This window comes from Mus caroli, unplaced genomic scaffold (genome assembly GCF_978045245.1).
Source record: "Mus caroli unplaced genomic scaffold, Mus_caroli_1 scaffold_7, whole genome shotgun sequence".
NCBI lineage: Eukaryota > Metazoa > Chordata > Mammalia > Rodentia > Muridae > Mus > Mus caroli.
Window position 1 is genome coordinate 35,936,134 of NW_028227262.1, and position 17,061 is coordinate 35,953,194.

The 17,061-nt window shown below is 48.1% G+C and overlaps 1 protein-coding gene across 3 annotated transcripts in view; it reads left to right on the forward strand.

Moving 5' to 3' along the window:
• The window catches only part of Srgap3 (SLIT-ROBO Rho GTPase activating protein 3), a 230,695-nt gene that overhangs the window by 119,005 nt on the left and 94,629 nt on the right, over positions 1–17,061 (forward strand). For all 3 annotated transcript variants that reach the window (XM_085840189.1, XM_021165145.3, XM_029478506.2), the window contains exon 3: positions 12,145–12,307. In XM_085840189.1, coding sequence (XP_085696315.1) covers positions 12,145–12,307 — 163 coding nt within the window. The remainder of the gene's footprint in view (positions 1–12,144; positions 12,308–17,061) is intronic.

A 17,061-nucleotide genomic window follows, 5' to 3' on the forward strand; every position in this document is an offset into this window, starting at 1 on the left:
ACCTGGCAGGTTTGAAGACCTCTCCTTATTCTCTGAGTTGTTGCTGGAGCTGTCCACCGGGGGTGTACACAGTGGGTCTCATCACTTGCCTTCACTTCCTCTTGATTTGGAAGCAGCTCCCCTCACATCCTAAGTGTGAGCATTGGGGAGAGGGAAGAGGGCAGGCCTCGGGGACACAGGGATCCCTTATTCCCTCACCTTGTCTATAATGAGCCCTACTAGCTCCTCAAGGGTTCATTAACTCAGCCACCAGATGGATGGGAGCCTCAGCTGGCAATCAGGCCAAGTGGGCTGTTCGCCACAGTATGAAAGTCTAATTAGGGGGTCACCCAGGCCAGTGCAGCTGGGGTAGACCCTCTACATGATGCTAATGTGATGGTCCAGCCCTGATGGCCTTTGGAAGTTGAGTTTTCTGGACAGGCTGACACACCTTGGACCCTGGGGTACAGCTTCTATTCATGGGGTCTGTACCATGTTCTGATCCTTCAGCCTGGATGTCCCGAGAAATCAGGCTGTCGCAGAGATTCTTCACTTAAGGGTGCCCAAGTTGCTAGGTTACCTCTCAAGGCTGAAGGAGAGTCCTGGGGCTTGTTTGACTGTCATTTGCAGGAAGACTAGCTGAGGGAAGAGATTGGATATTGTGAACGGGACTGAGGAAAGAGACGGGAGGAGGGAAAGGGAAAAAAAGGGAGGATGGAAGAGTGGAATTATTAATTCTTGGTCTGCGCAGTTCACCTGTAGCACAACAGGTTAGGGACAGACCTGGGACAGGACCTCATGTCCTCCAGCACTAGGTCAGGGGTTACCTTTTGTGCTATGGTCCACTTCTTCCTACGACCCAGGCTTTCCCCAATCTCCCTGGGCTTTGGGGATGTTTACAGCTGTGGAAGGTGCTACATTTAGGGCCAGACTTAGCCGGGGTGAGTTCCATGTGGCACTCGATTTAAAGAAAGGCCTAAGGGCTGTCGTGGTGGCCTAACAGGCTAAGGGGCTTGCTGCCAAGCCTGACAACTTGACTTTGATTCCCAGAGCCCATATGGTAGAAGGAGAGAGCTAACCTCTCACAAGTCGTTCTCTGACCTTCACAGAGCCTGATGCTGGCTCTCAGGTCTCCGCTGGGGATGGTTGAACATTTGTAGAGCAGGAGTGGTTCCAGATTGCCGTCCTTCTCTGACCTGAGATGGGAGGGATGTGTAATGGGAACAACGCAGAGCTAGTATGCTGGGCCGAGGCCTTAGTCTATCCCTTGTGGATGTGCACTGGGTTTCAAAGACTGAAATGACAGAGAGGGTGACTGGTGAATGAGGTTTCTACTACCTAGTGGAAGGTTTGACCCATGGTTGGTACAAATGTTGACTGAATAAATGTCCAGTGGTAGTTAGAGTTGCCATAGAGGGAAGACTGCCTCAGACTCATGAAATCATTTGGTGTTGCACTGCTGTGAAGACAATGTGAACTTGACTTCTATCTGGAGAATGGGGACCACCAAAGGGATAGTGTATAAGGCGTGGCCACATAGAGGCTTATCCAAAATGCAGAGTCTGAAGGCTCACCCAACCTCTGCATCAGTAGCACTGGAGCTCTGGGGGTTCTAGTGACCAACCACTTTGATGGTTTTCTAGATGACAAATAGTTCTCAGTCTTCTCATAGGCTGTGCTGGCCTTCCTTGTCACCAGCATACAAGTCACAGTCTTGTCCTTTCTGGAGCAGGCCTGGAGGAGCCTGTCTTCTCCTTCTGATGGCCTGGAGCCAGGATCATTTCCTGAAGAGGAAGATGCTATGGAGGGCAGCATATAGGGCCTGATCCTGCTTCTCAGGTAGATGAGTGGTCTGGCCCAAACAAGTTGGCTAGGTCTGGAGAGAGAATTTCTGTGACCAATTCTGTATTGGGGAATCACTGACTATTCTGGAACTCACTATGTAGACAAGGCTGGCCTTGAACTCAGAGATTCACATACTTCTGACTCTTGGGGGCTGGTAGTAAAGGTGTATACCACCATACACCTCAGTGTGCCAGCACAGTGTGGAAGACTGAGAGAGAGGTTTGTGCTAAGTAAGCCTGTTGTCTTCCATCTGGAAGCTCTCTGGCTATAGACTTGCCCCTCCCCAAGATAAGTAGTTACACTTTACAAACTAGCTCTCCCCAGCATCCCAGTTGCAAAGCTCTGCTGTGCACAAACTCCAGAGTGTAATGACATTCTTCTCAAATAGTGCTCTGTCCTTGGGGCCCCTTTTAGTCCTAGTCCTTTGGTTTGGGGTAGTTCTTGCCTTTCGGGGGAGAGGGGGATATGCCTCATGACAGACCTCTGTCCAGGGTTAAGTGATGCTGCAGACCATAAAGAAAAGCAGCAGGGAATTCTGTTCAAACACACTAGAAATATTTGGGGGAAAAGCCAGAGTTTGGGGCGAGCTGGGCAGTGCTTGGCTAGATACCGCATAGTAGCCTATGGAGATCCTCAGTGCCAGAAGAGTTGGGAGTGTCTTCCAGCTTCACAAAGCAGTTGAGAGAGAGAGGGTCCCAGAGAACAACTGGCTTCATTTCCAAGAAAGTGCTTTTTATTGGGGAAAAAGTGCCATGGTTTTCACAGCTGCATTGTGTCTCTAAAATGATAGAATAGTTGAGATTTAGCCTTCCGGGTTATTGCTGGACAGAGAAACATTTTTTTGCAACATGTAATTTGAGACTGGTGTGTAGAGGATCCAGGGTGAAGAGGTCTGGGCAGAAGGGATGAGGAAGCCCTCAGGTTGGGCTTGTGTCTCTATTGATCGTTATGACTACTTGATATCACAGCAATAGCTGTTCCAGGTTCCCTCACGCCTACCATACCTTGTGTTAAGTGCTCTCCCAGGTAAATAGCAGCCATCTTATGCCATCTACATGGCAGATGTTGTGACATGCAGGACAGATAATTCTATATTTTCCTAGTTGACACTAATAAGGTTTCGAGAAATTAGTTTGCCTAGGACACAGCTATAGTTTCAGGTAGTTCAGGCAGGATTCGAATCCTGGTTTACCTGACTCCCGATGCAACAGCGCCTCTGGCTGGGCTGCCATATGGCAGATCCGTCTCTCAGCTCTCTGCCTGGGTTAGTGCTTGCTGGAGTCCCTATCTAACCAGACCTGTGTGGGCATCAGATCAGCGTCTGTGAAAGGCTCTGTGAAAAGCCTCTGGTCTGGCTTGGCTAGTTGTGGGTCTCACAGAGCTCAGGTCAGGTTTGTTAGGAGCCATACAGTTTATAGATTTGGTCTGCCACCTTCATCCCGCTAGGTCCTTGAAAGCAAGGAGGCCATTTCTTATCTCTCTGTCTCTTTGTGGTTATCTCTACCTCTGTGCCTCGCTGTTTCTTCTCTGTCATATACAATGCAAAATGGAAGGCTCACTGGCTCTCCCTGAACCATAACTTAAATTCTCTTCAGCCTTGTGAAGAAAGCCTCCTTGATGCTCCTGCACTAGTAACACCTCTCTAATCTTCCAGCAAACCTCAGGCTTCAGCTCGGGCCTAAGGATACATAATGCTGTTTGTTTCCCTTATAACCACCTTTCTCGGTTACCTTCTATTTATGGCAAGCATTTACAGAAAGACAACCATGACTAGGGAAAGTTCCTTATAAAATATCTTCAGAAAAAGACGGCAGTCTGGGGAGACGACTCTGTGGATAAGAACATTCACTGTTCCAGCATGAAGACCTGAGCTCAAATTCACAAAACCCACATAGAGACCAGGTGCGGTTGCACATGCCTATAACAGAGCTTCAGAGAGGGCGGAGGCAGGAGGATCACTGAGACTGTTTGCCAACCTAGATCAAGGTTCAGTGAGAGACCTTGTCTCAGGGGAATAAAGTGTAGAGAGAAAGAGTAGGGGTCCTGCTGTTCTGCACATACACACACATGCAAGCACACACACACTCAAGCATACCCATACCCCCCCCAACACCACACACTTAAGCACACACACTTAAGCACACACATGCATGCACGTGCATGCATACACATACTTAAAACGAAAGGCAGACACTGAGCCTGGGTCTGGGGATGCTGTAATCCTGATGTCAGCACCAACTCACGCCAGGGTCCGTTTCTCATTCCCTATAGAAGGTTAGTGTCTTCCCTCACCTTTACCTCCCACCACCAGCTTCTGTCAGCTCCAGTGGCTATCACATTTACTTCATATTGTTCTTGTCCACCTCCCATCATCTCAGACATCTCTCTTACTTCCCTGCACCTCTATCTTCACTGTGTCACCCCCTTCCATTCTCCACCCTTCATCGTCTCCACTGTTCCTACTTTCAACCACCATCTTCTTTTCTGTACACCATCTTCCACCTTCTCTTGGCCCATCCATCCCCTCATCGCCTGTATCTCCTGCCATCTGTTTTCCAGCACATTCCACAACTTTGCATTACGTCTAGTTTCTGGCTTCCACCTTCCATCCTCCACCCCCATTATCTTCTTCTTCTTCTTCTCTAACATCCACTTTCCCTTGTTCATCATCCACTGCCTTCCACCTTCTGTATCCTCCACTCTCCACCTTTCATCACCACCTCATTCTTTTCTCTTCCATGGCAGGTTTCTTGAGGCTCTTTGTGATGGCTACAGCTCCTTCTCCTCTTCTTAGCTTTCCTTATGGTTCTCCTGGCTCCCACACACATTCCCTGGAATCACCAGAGATCATAATCATCAAACTATTTACCAGGTCGTGAGTTTGTGTGTGTGTGTGTGTGTGTGTGTGTGTGTGTGTGTGTGTGTATGTGCATATATTTCATCTATGTGCCAATAGCACTTTTTCTGAATTAAGGATGATGGGTAGCTTTAACGAGTGATATTTATATAGGAGTTTAGTTCTGTCTCCATCCACTTAGGTAGGTAGAATAGGCAGGTGGACTTTAAGGATGATATAGGACCTTATACTTTGCAAATTCATCCATCAGCCTTTAGCTCACGCATCTGAGAATTCTGGTGGGACATGGGAAGTCAGGGCATGTGTCATAGTCTCCAAAGGACAGAGAAGGGGCTTGAAGGGCAGACACCGTGGGGTTCTCAGGACCCACAGTTGAAGGGTGAAAAAGCTGGCCAGAGAGCCTTCAGTAGGTCCTTCTTTTGCTTGGTTCTGTATATACCACATGTCATGTCCATTTTCTTGCTAGTTAAACCAAGGCACAGAGGTCCTTATGGGAGGAGAGTGAGGCTGCCCAGGTGTTTCCTAATGGGACAGGGGTTTTCATTTCAGGACTTGACTGAAGATGGGAATCAGGTGCCTGAAGAGGGTCTCAGGTGCGGGGGTTTATGCTCTCCAGATCCTAAGATCCCAGGACACTGGGTTTAGATCCACATGCCTCCTGGGTTCTGCAGGCTTGGATCTGGGTTTTGTTTGCTAAGCGGAATTTTCCAGCCCCCAGCCGGGAAGCTGGCAGAGCTAGCTTGCTGCTAATTTCATTTTCCTAACTCACCAGCTTGGCAAGGCTTGGCCTCTCCAGCTTCAGTCTCTTGGAACCTCATTCCCACCTTTCTTAGCCAAAGAAAGCTAGCAAGCTGTGACTCACCAGAAATGCTCACTGCTAGTTTCTAGCCATAAAGAAGAAAATATATACATCTGCGGTAGTTCTGCCCTTATGTCCTAGCTCAGCAGCTTCTGCCTGCCGGGGAGAGGCTTCGAGGCAAGATGAGAAAAGCAAAAGAGTTAGTGTGCCGGAGATGAGGGAAGGCTGGCTCACTTCGTTTTAATGTCTTCTAAAATGGGGACTGCAGCAGGGAACAGTAGCAGAGTGAGCTAGAGATCAGCCCTGGGTGCCATTTTGAAAAAAGAACGTGTGGTCCCAGGAAAAGGAGAGCGGACGCACAGGTTCCTGGTACTCCACCCTCATCTGTCACCTGCACTCTGCATATTGATTTCTGCAGTCCCCATAATGCGGATGGTACATGGGATGAGGTAGCAGGCACCCCAGGACCCAGCTGCCCTGCAGATCCTACAGCCTCACTATCCACCACTTTCACCACTACGTATCTTGCTTCCTCTACTTCGCTTATCTTTACTGAGTCCCTTAAATGTATGTGCCCAACTCCTTGCCCCCCAGGAAGGCCACTCTTCTAGTACTTTCCCTTTGCCACCTCTAATTCTTCTTAGAAGCCTACCTTACCTCTGTCCTCATAGACACTTGGAGTGAACCTCAAAGTCAGGTCTCAAGACCCCTGCTCTGAGCCCCTATGGCACGTCATGCCCCTTCATTCTAGCACTTTCTGACCATCTAGTTCTACACTCACCCGGGACATGTCCAGTGACTGTCTTTCCTCAGCACACTGTCAACTGTGTGGAGAACACACACGCTCAAGGCTCTCTTGAGCCTGGCCCTACAGATTGCCCATCATAAAGGCGTTGCGCAGACGAGCCACTGAATAACAACCAGAAAGCTCTTTTCTTGTGTTTAGTGACATGGTTTGAATAGCTAGGCCACAAGCATAGGCGACCTTTACATGGCTACATCCATAGGAGGTAGGCATAGGAGAGGACTCCTCCCAGGGCCAGGTGTCTTTTTGTTTCCCCTTGGTGACTCTTATTGGTGGCCCACTGAGGTGGTGGTGAGGGTCTGGTATCCTTCTACAGCATGACTAGCTCCAACTCTAATCCTGGCTGTGGACAGCTCACCTGGTGTAGTCATTGCTTTTGGTTGCTGTGATTAAACCATGATTAAAAGAGACTTAGGGAAGAAAAGGTTCATTTTGTTGGCTTAGGGTTCCAGAGGGGAGTCCATAATGACTGAGGAGCCATGGCAGCAGACAACCATAGCAGGAAGCTGGCAGGTCATGTCTTCAATCACAAACACCAAGCGAAGAGTGAGAGCTGGAAGTGGGGTGGGACTACACCCCCAAAGCCTGTGCCCAGTGATGCTTCCTCACTAGCTAGGATGCACCTCCCCAGACAGCACTTAACCAGGGACCAAGGGTCCAGATAGAGGAACCTACCGAGGACATTTCTCATTCAAGCCACTGTGCCCAGCATTGAGTTGGCCTGAGCGGGGCCCCACATATTTGTGTAGCTAAAGGACAGGGAAGAGATGGGAAGGCAGAGCTAGCTGTTTCCCATGCTTGGTGAAACTTCAGAGTGGGCATGCTGCTTAGAAGGCAGATAGCTTCACTCCCCCTGCCTGTCCCTTCCTTGTTCCTTGTCATGGGAGTGGGGAGAGTTGCCTCATTGACTGCAGCCTTGTCAGACTCTGGGGGAGGGGGCTGTCTCCCTTCCCAGCCAAAACTCTAACCCTTTCTTCATTCCCCAAAGGCTCTTTCTAGTTCCCAGGGTGCCTAGCCAGAAAACGGGTGTCATGCTGGATTCTTCCTCCTCTGCTCCCACCCTAAACCTGTCCAGTTTGCCTCCTAAGTTCAGTCAATACCCAGGCCCTGAATCCCTCAACTTCTCCTTGGCTCTGGATGTCACTCCCTGTCCTCTCAGGGTCCCACTATGGACAGTTCATACCTTTACTTTTTTTTTTTTAACATTAGATCCTTCTATGGCTCCCTGATGACTTCAGGATGAAGCTTAGACTCTCTAATGATGCTTAAAGGTCTTTTGCTGTTGGTCTCTGCCTTATTCACCAGATTCACCAGGCACGATTTGTCACCCTGGGTCTCACACCAGAGCATCATGTAGGATCCCTCAGCTGCCTGTCAGCTAACCAGCATGCCCTTCTCTTCTTTTGGCTGGCCCTTTGGTCTTATTTCTCTACCCAGAAGGCTCTGCCTTGGGAATGTCCGCTCTAGCCTTTGATCCCCCGTCTAGAAAGTGCTTTCTGAAAGAAGAGAGCAATGAGCAATGACTTCTGGATCTGGTATGGGGAGGCTCTGCAGCCTCTTTCCCATGCATACATTAATGAGGCTGCAGCAGCATCTCCTGTCTATGGTGTATTTTTCTTACTGAGTGGAAGGCTCAGACAGAGGCTCACGAGAGAATTTGAGTTTTTACACACACAGCGCCTGGATGAGCTGGTACATGTGAACATGTGCAAATGCATGCACTCACATGTGAACACATATAAATGCATGGACCCACAAGTTAGCTGCTCCTGCTGCTGCATCTCACCTCCTCTTCCTGCCCCTCCCCCTCCTCCCTCCTACACTCTTCCACAACCCGATCTTGGGCTGTGCAACCTCCTGGCCCCACAGGTTCTGTTCTTTCTGCCTGTCTTCTGCCATTTCGTTCTGGCCAGGCAACCTAATTAAAGGCCATCATTAAAGTCAATCTTGCACTTCCGAGTTCTTTCATAATCACTCGCCTTTTTGCTTTCCTCTGAAACGTCCATAATTTTTACACATTTAATTCCCCAGATGCTGTTCAGTTCTTGCATCCCAGATTGAGCTAAGCCCCTGAAGCAATTTCAGTAACAGCTCAATTATGGCATCTCTCCTTTAATCCTTTCATTTCTATCACCACCCAGGAAGCAGTAGGAAGCGAGATGGGATGTCTTCTCTGCCCAAACCTGCTTCCTTCTCTGCAGTGCTCCATAGTCTGTGTCATTGGCTTCCTCCCAGTTGCCTGAAAGCCAAATCTCAGAGCCACCATTCTCTCTTACTCCCACTCCCGTTTCCAGTAGCTCTTCAGGATGAAACAGTCCCTGCTGAGGAGTGTTTGTTTGGACCTCAGTGCTCCCAGTGCCACCACCCAGCATTCACCTTCTCCCTCTACTGGACTAGGATTCCTTCATGAGTGGTGCTCCTGTCTGTTTATGTCCATACTTACCCACCTGCTCATCCATCTATCCACTCATCATCTGTATCTTCTATCCTTCCACTTACTTATCCATCCACTCACCCACCCCTCCATCCATGTATCTACTCCCTCCAGCCACCTACCTACATATCTACCCCACTCATCCGTCTATCCATCCATCTAACCATTATGTCCCTACACACCATCCAATTTTCTCTCAGTGATTTTTTTTCCCAAAACACACATTGGTTATACTTATAAATAACCTCTGTGACTTCCTATGTCCTGGAACAGGAATTCTCAACTCTGACTACAGAGTAAAATGGAGAACATTTTAGAACACCAACATCAAGCTGCATCCTAGAGCACTGAATTCGCTTTGCCCTGGTACTTTCATACGTTCCTGAGGCTATTCTAGTGTGTAACATGGGCTCAAACCTCTGTGTCCTGGGTGGCAGGGCTCCAACTGCTTTGACCTGACACTCCACATCTGCTGCAATCAGGCCTCTAGCTTGTCTTTCCAGCCTTACTGTCAATGATCCTCTAGTAGCATTCTCAGAATTTGGGGCTTCCTGAGAGAATTTATTATTCTCTCTAATTGTCTGTCTGTCTGTCTGCCTGCCTGTTTTTTTTCTGTTTCTGTCTCTCTCTCTTGCTCTCTTTCTCTCTTTCTCTCTCTGTGTCTCTGTCTCTCTCTGTCTCTCTGTCTCTCTCTCTCTGTCTCTGTCTCTCTCTGTCTCTCTGTCTCTCTGTCTCTCTGTCTGTCTCTCTCTCTCTCTCTCTCTCTCTCTCTCTCTCTCTCTCTCTCTCTCTCACACACACACACACACACACACTTCTGATTGGAAACTCCATACTTGACCTTCAATGACCCAGTATAAGCGAGAACTTTTCTCAAGGGTCATCTTCTGCAGCATGTGTTCTGTGGTAACCAGTACCTTGCTGGGCCCTGAGCGCAGTGAGTACAATGGAAACATTGCCTGTGCTCTGAGAGCTCTCAGAAAGGTGAGGGGTGGGACATGGAACTAAAGGCAGCATGGATCAGGCAGCCTCCTGGAACTATAAGACATTCCAGGAGATAATTTATGAAGAGAAGAGTTATCTCTTGACTAACAGTCTTGTAGTATTCAGTTTGTAATTAGGCTTTCAGGTCTCCTGTGTGTGTGTGTGTGTGTGTGTGTGTGTGTGTGTGTGTGTGTGTGTAGGGCACAGCATATCATGGTGTGAATTCATGGCACAGCAGAGCTGATAGCCCCATGCCTGGGAAGTGTAGAAGAGGAAGAACTGGGGTCTCATGAGACTGTGCTTTCAGTAAATTAAAGGCCCTCCACCTCTTATAGATGATCCCATCTTCTGACAGCACCACTTTGGGAACCAAGTGTTTAATGCATGGCCCCATGGGAGACACTTAGGTCCAAACTTTAACATAGAACTTCTCAAACATGCGTCCGAGTCCCCAGGAGGGCTTGTGAAGCAGCGGTGCCAGGCCAAACCCCAGGGTTTCTGACTAAAGCTCCTGACAGTTTGTACTTCCACCAAGCTGCAGCGCAACGCCAGGATTGCGGGCCAGAGAGGACACTTGAAATCTGCCATGCTCAGCCATGGTCAGGGGACTGCTCTCTGAGGAGGAAATGTCATTTGAGTTCTACTTAACAGGAAGTAGAGGAGGCAGTCAGGGAAGAAGGAGGTGCAAAGTATGGTCCAGGTAGCGAGAAGGGCACGTGTGCGTGTCCCAGCAGGAAGAACCTGGCATGCAAGCAGAAGAGACTGGCGTACAAGCGCATAGGAGGAGCGTTCCTGGGCTTTTTGCAACTCCAGCAGGGTGGAGTTACTCTGGAGACTGCTCTGGGTGTGTCTGCATCACTAACCTACACAGCCCCCCCCATCAATTCTTCTTTCTTTCCTTCCTTAGATCTATCTATCTATCTATCATCTATCTATCTATCTATCTATCTATCTATCTATCTATCTATCTATCTATTGTCTCAGCCTCTTGACAAGGAGCCCCTGGTCTGTTGATAAACACAGCTCACCCAGGAGCCGCTGTGGAGTTAATACGCTGGGATCCTAGCTGGCACTGTATTTTAACAGATTTTTCCAGTGACCAGCAAAGGACAAATCTTTAGTATTCTATCTTCTTCATGTTTCCTCAGATAGTCAAGTATCCTCCCTGACAATGTGTCTTTCCCATTATTCCTAGGTCAAGCTAGAGTTGCTGCTCTGACCACTGCCTCTATCTCTTCTTCCAAATGTTTGCTGCATAGATTTTCAGCCCGTTTGGTGATAGAAGGGAAAAAAAAATAACCCTGAAGTTAAATGGTTTTCTTGCCTTCTAAACTTCCAGGAGCTGGGGAGCTGGTGAGGGAGGAACCCCCTGGGGCAGTTCTTTACAACACCTCTGGGGGGCGCCCTGGTGAGGAGGTGCAGTCACCGTGGGAGTTGCCTACCTCAGTAGCTTTGGCCACAGTGACTGCAGGGGCAGAACAAGGCAGGGTTAGGGGCCTTTGGAGCTAGCAGAGGGCCTTAGCCTTTCCACACTAGAAAGCACAGCAAGAAAAAGATTCAGGCTTGGAGAACACGAACTCCCCACCTAGGGTTAAGATGATGTCATTGACTGCAGTTGAGTTTAGCCTTTTGCCTTTCTCCTTACAGAAGAGTGTATGTGCCTTCTCAGCCCTGCAGAGGAATCTGAGAAGGTTGAGACAGAGGGATTCTCTGTTCTTTCATTAGCTCGGGAAGAGGCTACTCCATAGCCAAAGCTTCTCAGACTCCAGCTCACACTAGAGTGCCCGGGAGGCCTTCTTAAAACCCAGATCACCAGGCCCAAGGCTGGAGAATGAACTTCTGATCTGTTTCCAGGGGATCACAGTGTGACACCCCATTTTAGCATAATGTCCAGCCAGAGTCAGTCTGAGCATCCATCAGCCACTATAGGACAAAAGCTTATTTGTCCCATAGGTACCCGTGTCTTCCTTTGCTCCTCTTACCACGCCCAGAGCCCAAGCCCTTAGGGCCAACTCACACAAGGTTGTCATTGTCACACTGGTTTCTAGGAGGTCAGGAGCTCTTTAGGGAAGGACAAAAGTGTCAAGAGCCCAGGGGACTCTCAGGGTTAGTGTAGACAGGTTAGAGGAGAGAAAATGTCTTTTTGTGTTTTCCACTGCACAGACCTAGAGACCATAAAATAGTCAGAGATATTCTTCCCAGGGTGCATGGCAGATGCCATCTTCAGAGAAAGTATAGGTAGCTCAGGGCATAGACAGAGTCAGAGACCCAAGGCCAGCACGCTCTATAACCGTGGAATATCACCTTCGTTCTCTGGCCTGTTTCCGTAGTTCTATTCTGTAGGTGTAATAAGATTGACTTTGACGGTGACTATGAGACTCAAGAGTGAGTGACCAGGTGAACTGATGTGAAGCCAACCTGAGCTGTCTTGGTTCCCACAGGAAGGATCAATACCTCCTCTCGCCTGTGAACTGTTGGTATCTAGTACTGCATCAGACTCGGCGGGAGAGCCGAGACCATGCCACCCTCAACGACATCTTCATGAACAATGTCATCGTCCGCCTCTCCCAGATCAGTGAAGATGTCATCAGACTCTTCAAAAAGGTGAGCTGCCCTATCTGCCCTGGGTCTCTTTCCCAGACCAGCCATGATAGTAGTCTACTGTCATGGTGAGATGTAGTTTGGGCATTAAGGGACCAGGAAGGCTTGTGTTGAATAATACAGAGGGCAAGGGCTACACTGTGCTGTCCTGGCTCAGATGTGACCTCTGCATTTGCCTTTGAAAGACTGTGTGTACTCAGCCACCTTAGCACCTGTAGCCACAGGAGTAAAAACCTTTAGGTGCCTAGGTGTGCAGTATACATGTATTATGGGCAATCTGGGAAAATGGAGGTAGATGTGAGCCCCAAAATGGAAACGAGCAGAAATGTTATCAGTCAATCACTTAGAGATTTTAAGAGATTATGTATACCTATACAAATTCTTTTCCTTGCATGTTTATAATTTGTGTACTTTCTAGAATGCATACACATTTCCCCCTGTGTAAGATCATACCACATATTTGATATTGCTGCCTACTTATATCACCTACCAGACTTATATAATGTTCTCTGTCAAAAATTTTCCCACGCTGAAAACGTTCACTTGTGTTTTGAAAGATTGCATAGCACTTTGTTATACTGACTTACCCAGGCCTACGCACCTGATCTCTTCCCGTTGAACATTTTGGTTAATGCCATTATTCTGCTGTTACAAAAAGCCCCACTGTGAGCTTTTTCCCATATCCCTAGTCACTTAGGATCGGTTTCCACAATGAGAATGATAGGAATGCTGATTTACATTTTTGAAGACTTTGGTGGAACACCGCATTGGTAAAAGAAAGGTTTTACCCAGGGAACTATGCAGGAGCCAAAGGTAAAGAGAATGGTCCCTTTTTATGTCCCCTGAAGCCTTTGTCCGGAGCTTCTGACACAATGTCTGGCACAATGGAGGCTCTGTAAATGTGTGAAGAACTGGATTTTCTGTAAAATGGGTGTGTCATGTTGCCTTGTCCTCTCAGTCTGTTGAGTGAGGCTGAAATCAGGTGCTCCTTGGGGCCCATGTGAAGTTCAAACATGCTCTCCTGTGTGGAAGGACCTCAGTAGGAAGGTAGATTCCTTAACATTTAAGAAAGAAAACAAACTTGGTAGCATCCTTTAAAAACCCTGCGTGTCCTGTGTATCTTCAGCTTGTAACTTAAGCCTGTGCCCTGATTTCCAACTTGTGTTGGCTGTCTCAGCTGGTGTTAGATGGAATAAGTCGCTTTCCTGTGACCTATGCATTCTTAAGCTTATGACTTAAGTTGCCTGTGCTTCAGTTTCTCACTTGTAAAATGGCTTGGAAACACCCTGGAGGGGTTTGGCAGTACAGGCTGCTCTGGCCTTGCTCAGAGCTGACTGTGAGCCCAGGCCAGCAGCGATTGTAACACATTGTAGCTCAGTTCGTCTTCCCAGGTACCAATTTAGTGATCTGGTGGCCCAGCATTGCTGGACACACGGGGGGACAAGCTGCTGACTTGCGGGACAATCGCCTCTCTAAGGTCTGAGCTTGGATCGTCCGTCTTGAGGATGATACCCACAGAACTGTAGCCGCTGGCTCGTGTCCTCCCAACGCACAATATGCTACTCACCTCCTCTTGATGCTGTGTTTAGGAAATGTGGTCTGAATTTAATATTTGCATAAGCAAACATAATTAGAAAGGTAAATACAGTGTCAAGAAAAAAAAATCCCACAGTGCTTCACAGAGGCCAGCTGAAAAGCTTTAGCTGTCTGCTGCTTTGGAGTCCTAATCCCGGTCTGGTTCCTGCCTGCTGCTGCTGCTGTCAGAGCCTTTTCCTAGGTGTGGATGACTTAGAGAGAAAGGGTCGTCAAGGCCTTTAGGAAATGAAGGCTCTTTTTTCCTGAGCTGAGCCGGGGGACAAGTGAGATAGATCTTTGCAGTTCTCATTTAGTCTGACAGCAGCCTGACTTGTGATGGAGGTTAACAGGGTGGAAAATAATGAAAAATGTCCACAGCTGAGCTCCTGGCTGCCTTGTTACCAGGCCAGTCCTGTAGAACAAAGGAAGTAACCTGGCCCCTGTGGGCTGGGAGAGTGTCAGGGACAAGTGTGCCTGGCTGATTTAGTCCACCAAGGCCCCATTGTTTTGACCACATTATATATAACTTAGAACTAAGCCCTGTGCTCCTTATAAAGGAAGAGTTCCTGCACTTACCTCAACCACTTCTGGACTAAGTTTTGGACAAATGGTGGGAAGCTGCATTCCATTTTATGTAGGTGGGCCAAAGTCTTGAGCCATTTCAAGGAAAGGCCAAATGTGGCTTTAACCCCTTATCATTAATGTGACAGAACTTTAGTCTGTCTCTGCACTGTCTCACTGACAACTCTAGTCAGTTTCTTTAAGTCTCAGTTTTCTCATCTGGAAAGTGGGTCTGGTACAATGACTACAGAGGGGACCACTTGAAAGAGCCGAGGCAGGTCAAATGCCAACATAAGATATGATGCTGAGACCCCACTCAAGAATGGAAGCCTGTTAGTGGTTCCTAATATGGTGGCATGCGACCACTCGGGGGCCCTAGTGCTTGGTGGGGGTTTCCTGACCACCCACCCAGTCTTACTGTGGCAGTGGAGCCGCAGGAGATCAGGAGTGGTTCCCGTGGACCTGAAATTGTTGTCCTATCTGCTGTCTTCACATAGAACAGTTCACTGTTTAACTTGAGTCTCATTCTCCCATCATTCTCTGCACTTCCTTTCATAGAGAGTCTGGGAGTTTTGTTGTTGGTTGTTCATTCATGTTGTTTTTATTTGGTTATTTTTAAACTTTTTGTTTTATGTACACAAGTGTTTAGCCTACATGTGTATATGTGTACCATGTGCACGCAGTGCCTGCGGAGGCAGAGGAGGGAATTAGATTCTTTGGAACGGGTTTAACAGACAGTTGTGAGCAATCATGTGGGTGCTGGGAACTGAACCTGTATCCTCTGCAAGAGATGAAAGTGCTCTTAAGCACTGAGCCATACTCCCTAGCCTTGGGGACTCCTGCCTAAGAAATGGCAGCACTGCAAATTCCAGAAACCCATGTCACCTTCTGGTGCAGATCTGTCATCTAGCAGCTCCGGAGGCTGAGCCATCATGAGTTCAAGTTCAAGGCCAGCTCCTGCCACAGAGTGAATACAAGGCTAACCCAGTCAACTTAGTGAGACCCTGTCTCAAAAACCGAAAGGAGTATACGTGGCTTGTCAGACTAAACATGTTCCAAAGAGATACTTGTGTCTGTCGATTATCAGACCAATGAAACAATGAACCCCACAGAGACAGGGATTTCTCCAGGAATCTCATGTTAGCAGAAGGGAAAGGTGTGTGTGTGTGTGTGTGTGTGTGTGTGTGTGTGTGTGTGTGTGCACGTGCGCGTGCATGAGTGCGCGTCTGGCTCTCTGCACATTTGTCTTCTTGAAAGAGATTTCATCACAATTTCATAACAACTTGAATCCCAGACAAAGATGGGTCAGTGGTGTGACTACACCTTAACTAGGACAGCATAGCCTCCGCTCTCTGTTTAAATTTCCATCTCACTTCAGGGACCCCAGGGTTCTTCTGGATCTCTTTGTCCCTCTTCTCAAAGTGGCCAGCATTGAATAAATCTCCTCTTTCTGCTTCCCACTTTTTTTGTTTGTTTGTTTTTCGAGACAGGGTTTCTCTATGTAGCCCTGGCTGTCCTGGAACTCACTCTGTAGACCAGGCTGACCTCAAACTCAGAAATCTGCCTGCCTCTGCCTCCCAAGTGCTGGGATTAAAGGCATGCGCCACCACTGCCCGGCTTCTGCTTTCCACTGTTAATTTGGATCTTTTTATTGCTTTGTTGAGGGCAGGTTGCTGGGCCTGACAGCACAGATTGTGACTCCCACACCACTCCTACCTCAGTTCAGTATCAGAAGGGCTTGGGAGGTGGCCCAGAGACTGAACTCTTGACTAGCATACATAATTAGCACTGTGCTCAGTCCCCAGCACCGGGGAAAGTCATTTAGAAGTTCATGGTGGTGGGCTGGCTTTACGGGCAGGGATCTGGCTCAGTCAAAGCCAAGTGGGACTGGAGGAGATCCTAGAGGCAATCTGAAATGATCAGGACCATGGCTGTGGACAATAGAAACACGATTCACCCTGCTTCAAGGGAAAAAAAAAGGGTTTTCAGCATTTCCAGGGTGACCTTGGCTTCAGGCGTGGGGGCCTTTTGGAACACAAAGATTATTATCAGAAAATAGTCTCTTTGATTCTACTATGTGGCTCTGGTATCTGTTTCCCATTTTTCCAGAAGATTGACACTTTTTTGTTGTTGTTAGTTTGTCCCATTCTCATGACCAGGTGGCTCCCAGCAGCTCCAGGCTTATATCTTGTCTATTTTAAGTCCCTTTATCTAGCATTAGATCTTCTAAGGGCTGATTGGCCCAGCACAGTCATGTGATGATCCGTGACCTCCTGTCTGTGGTCAAGAAGCTACCTTCCTTGACTAAGTGTAGGTAGATGCCCTCTGGAGCAAGAGGTGCTCAGTTCTGCTGATCTACAGAGCTAAGGATAGGTGAGGGTGGCTCCTCAAGAAAAGCTCCAGTGTCCTTATGAGTAACAAGAGACAATAGATGACCACTGGCCTCTCTATTCCAGTCCTTCTATCATACTTAACTAGATGTCCCTCAACAAAGGATGCATCTTACCTCTCAGGATTGCTCAGTCTATCTGGGGACAGCTGTGATCAATAGACAGTCCTTTGATGCAGAAACTCAATATTACAAGTTTTGTTCTGGCGGCACCCTTGAGGGCTACAAATAT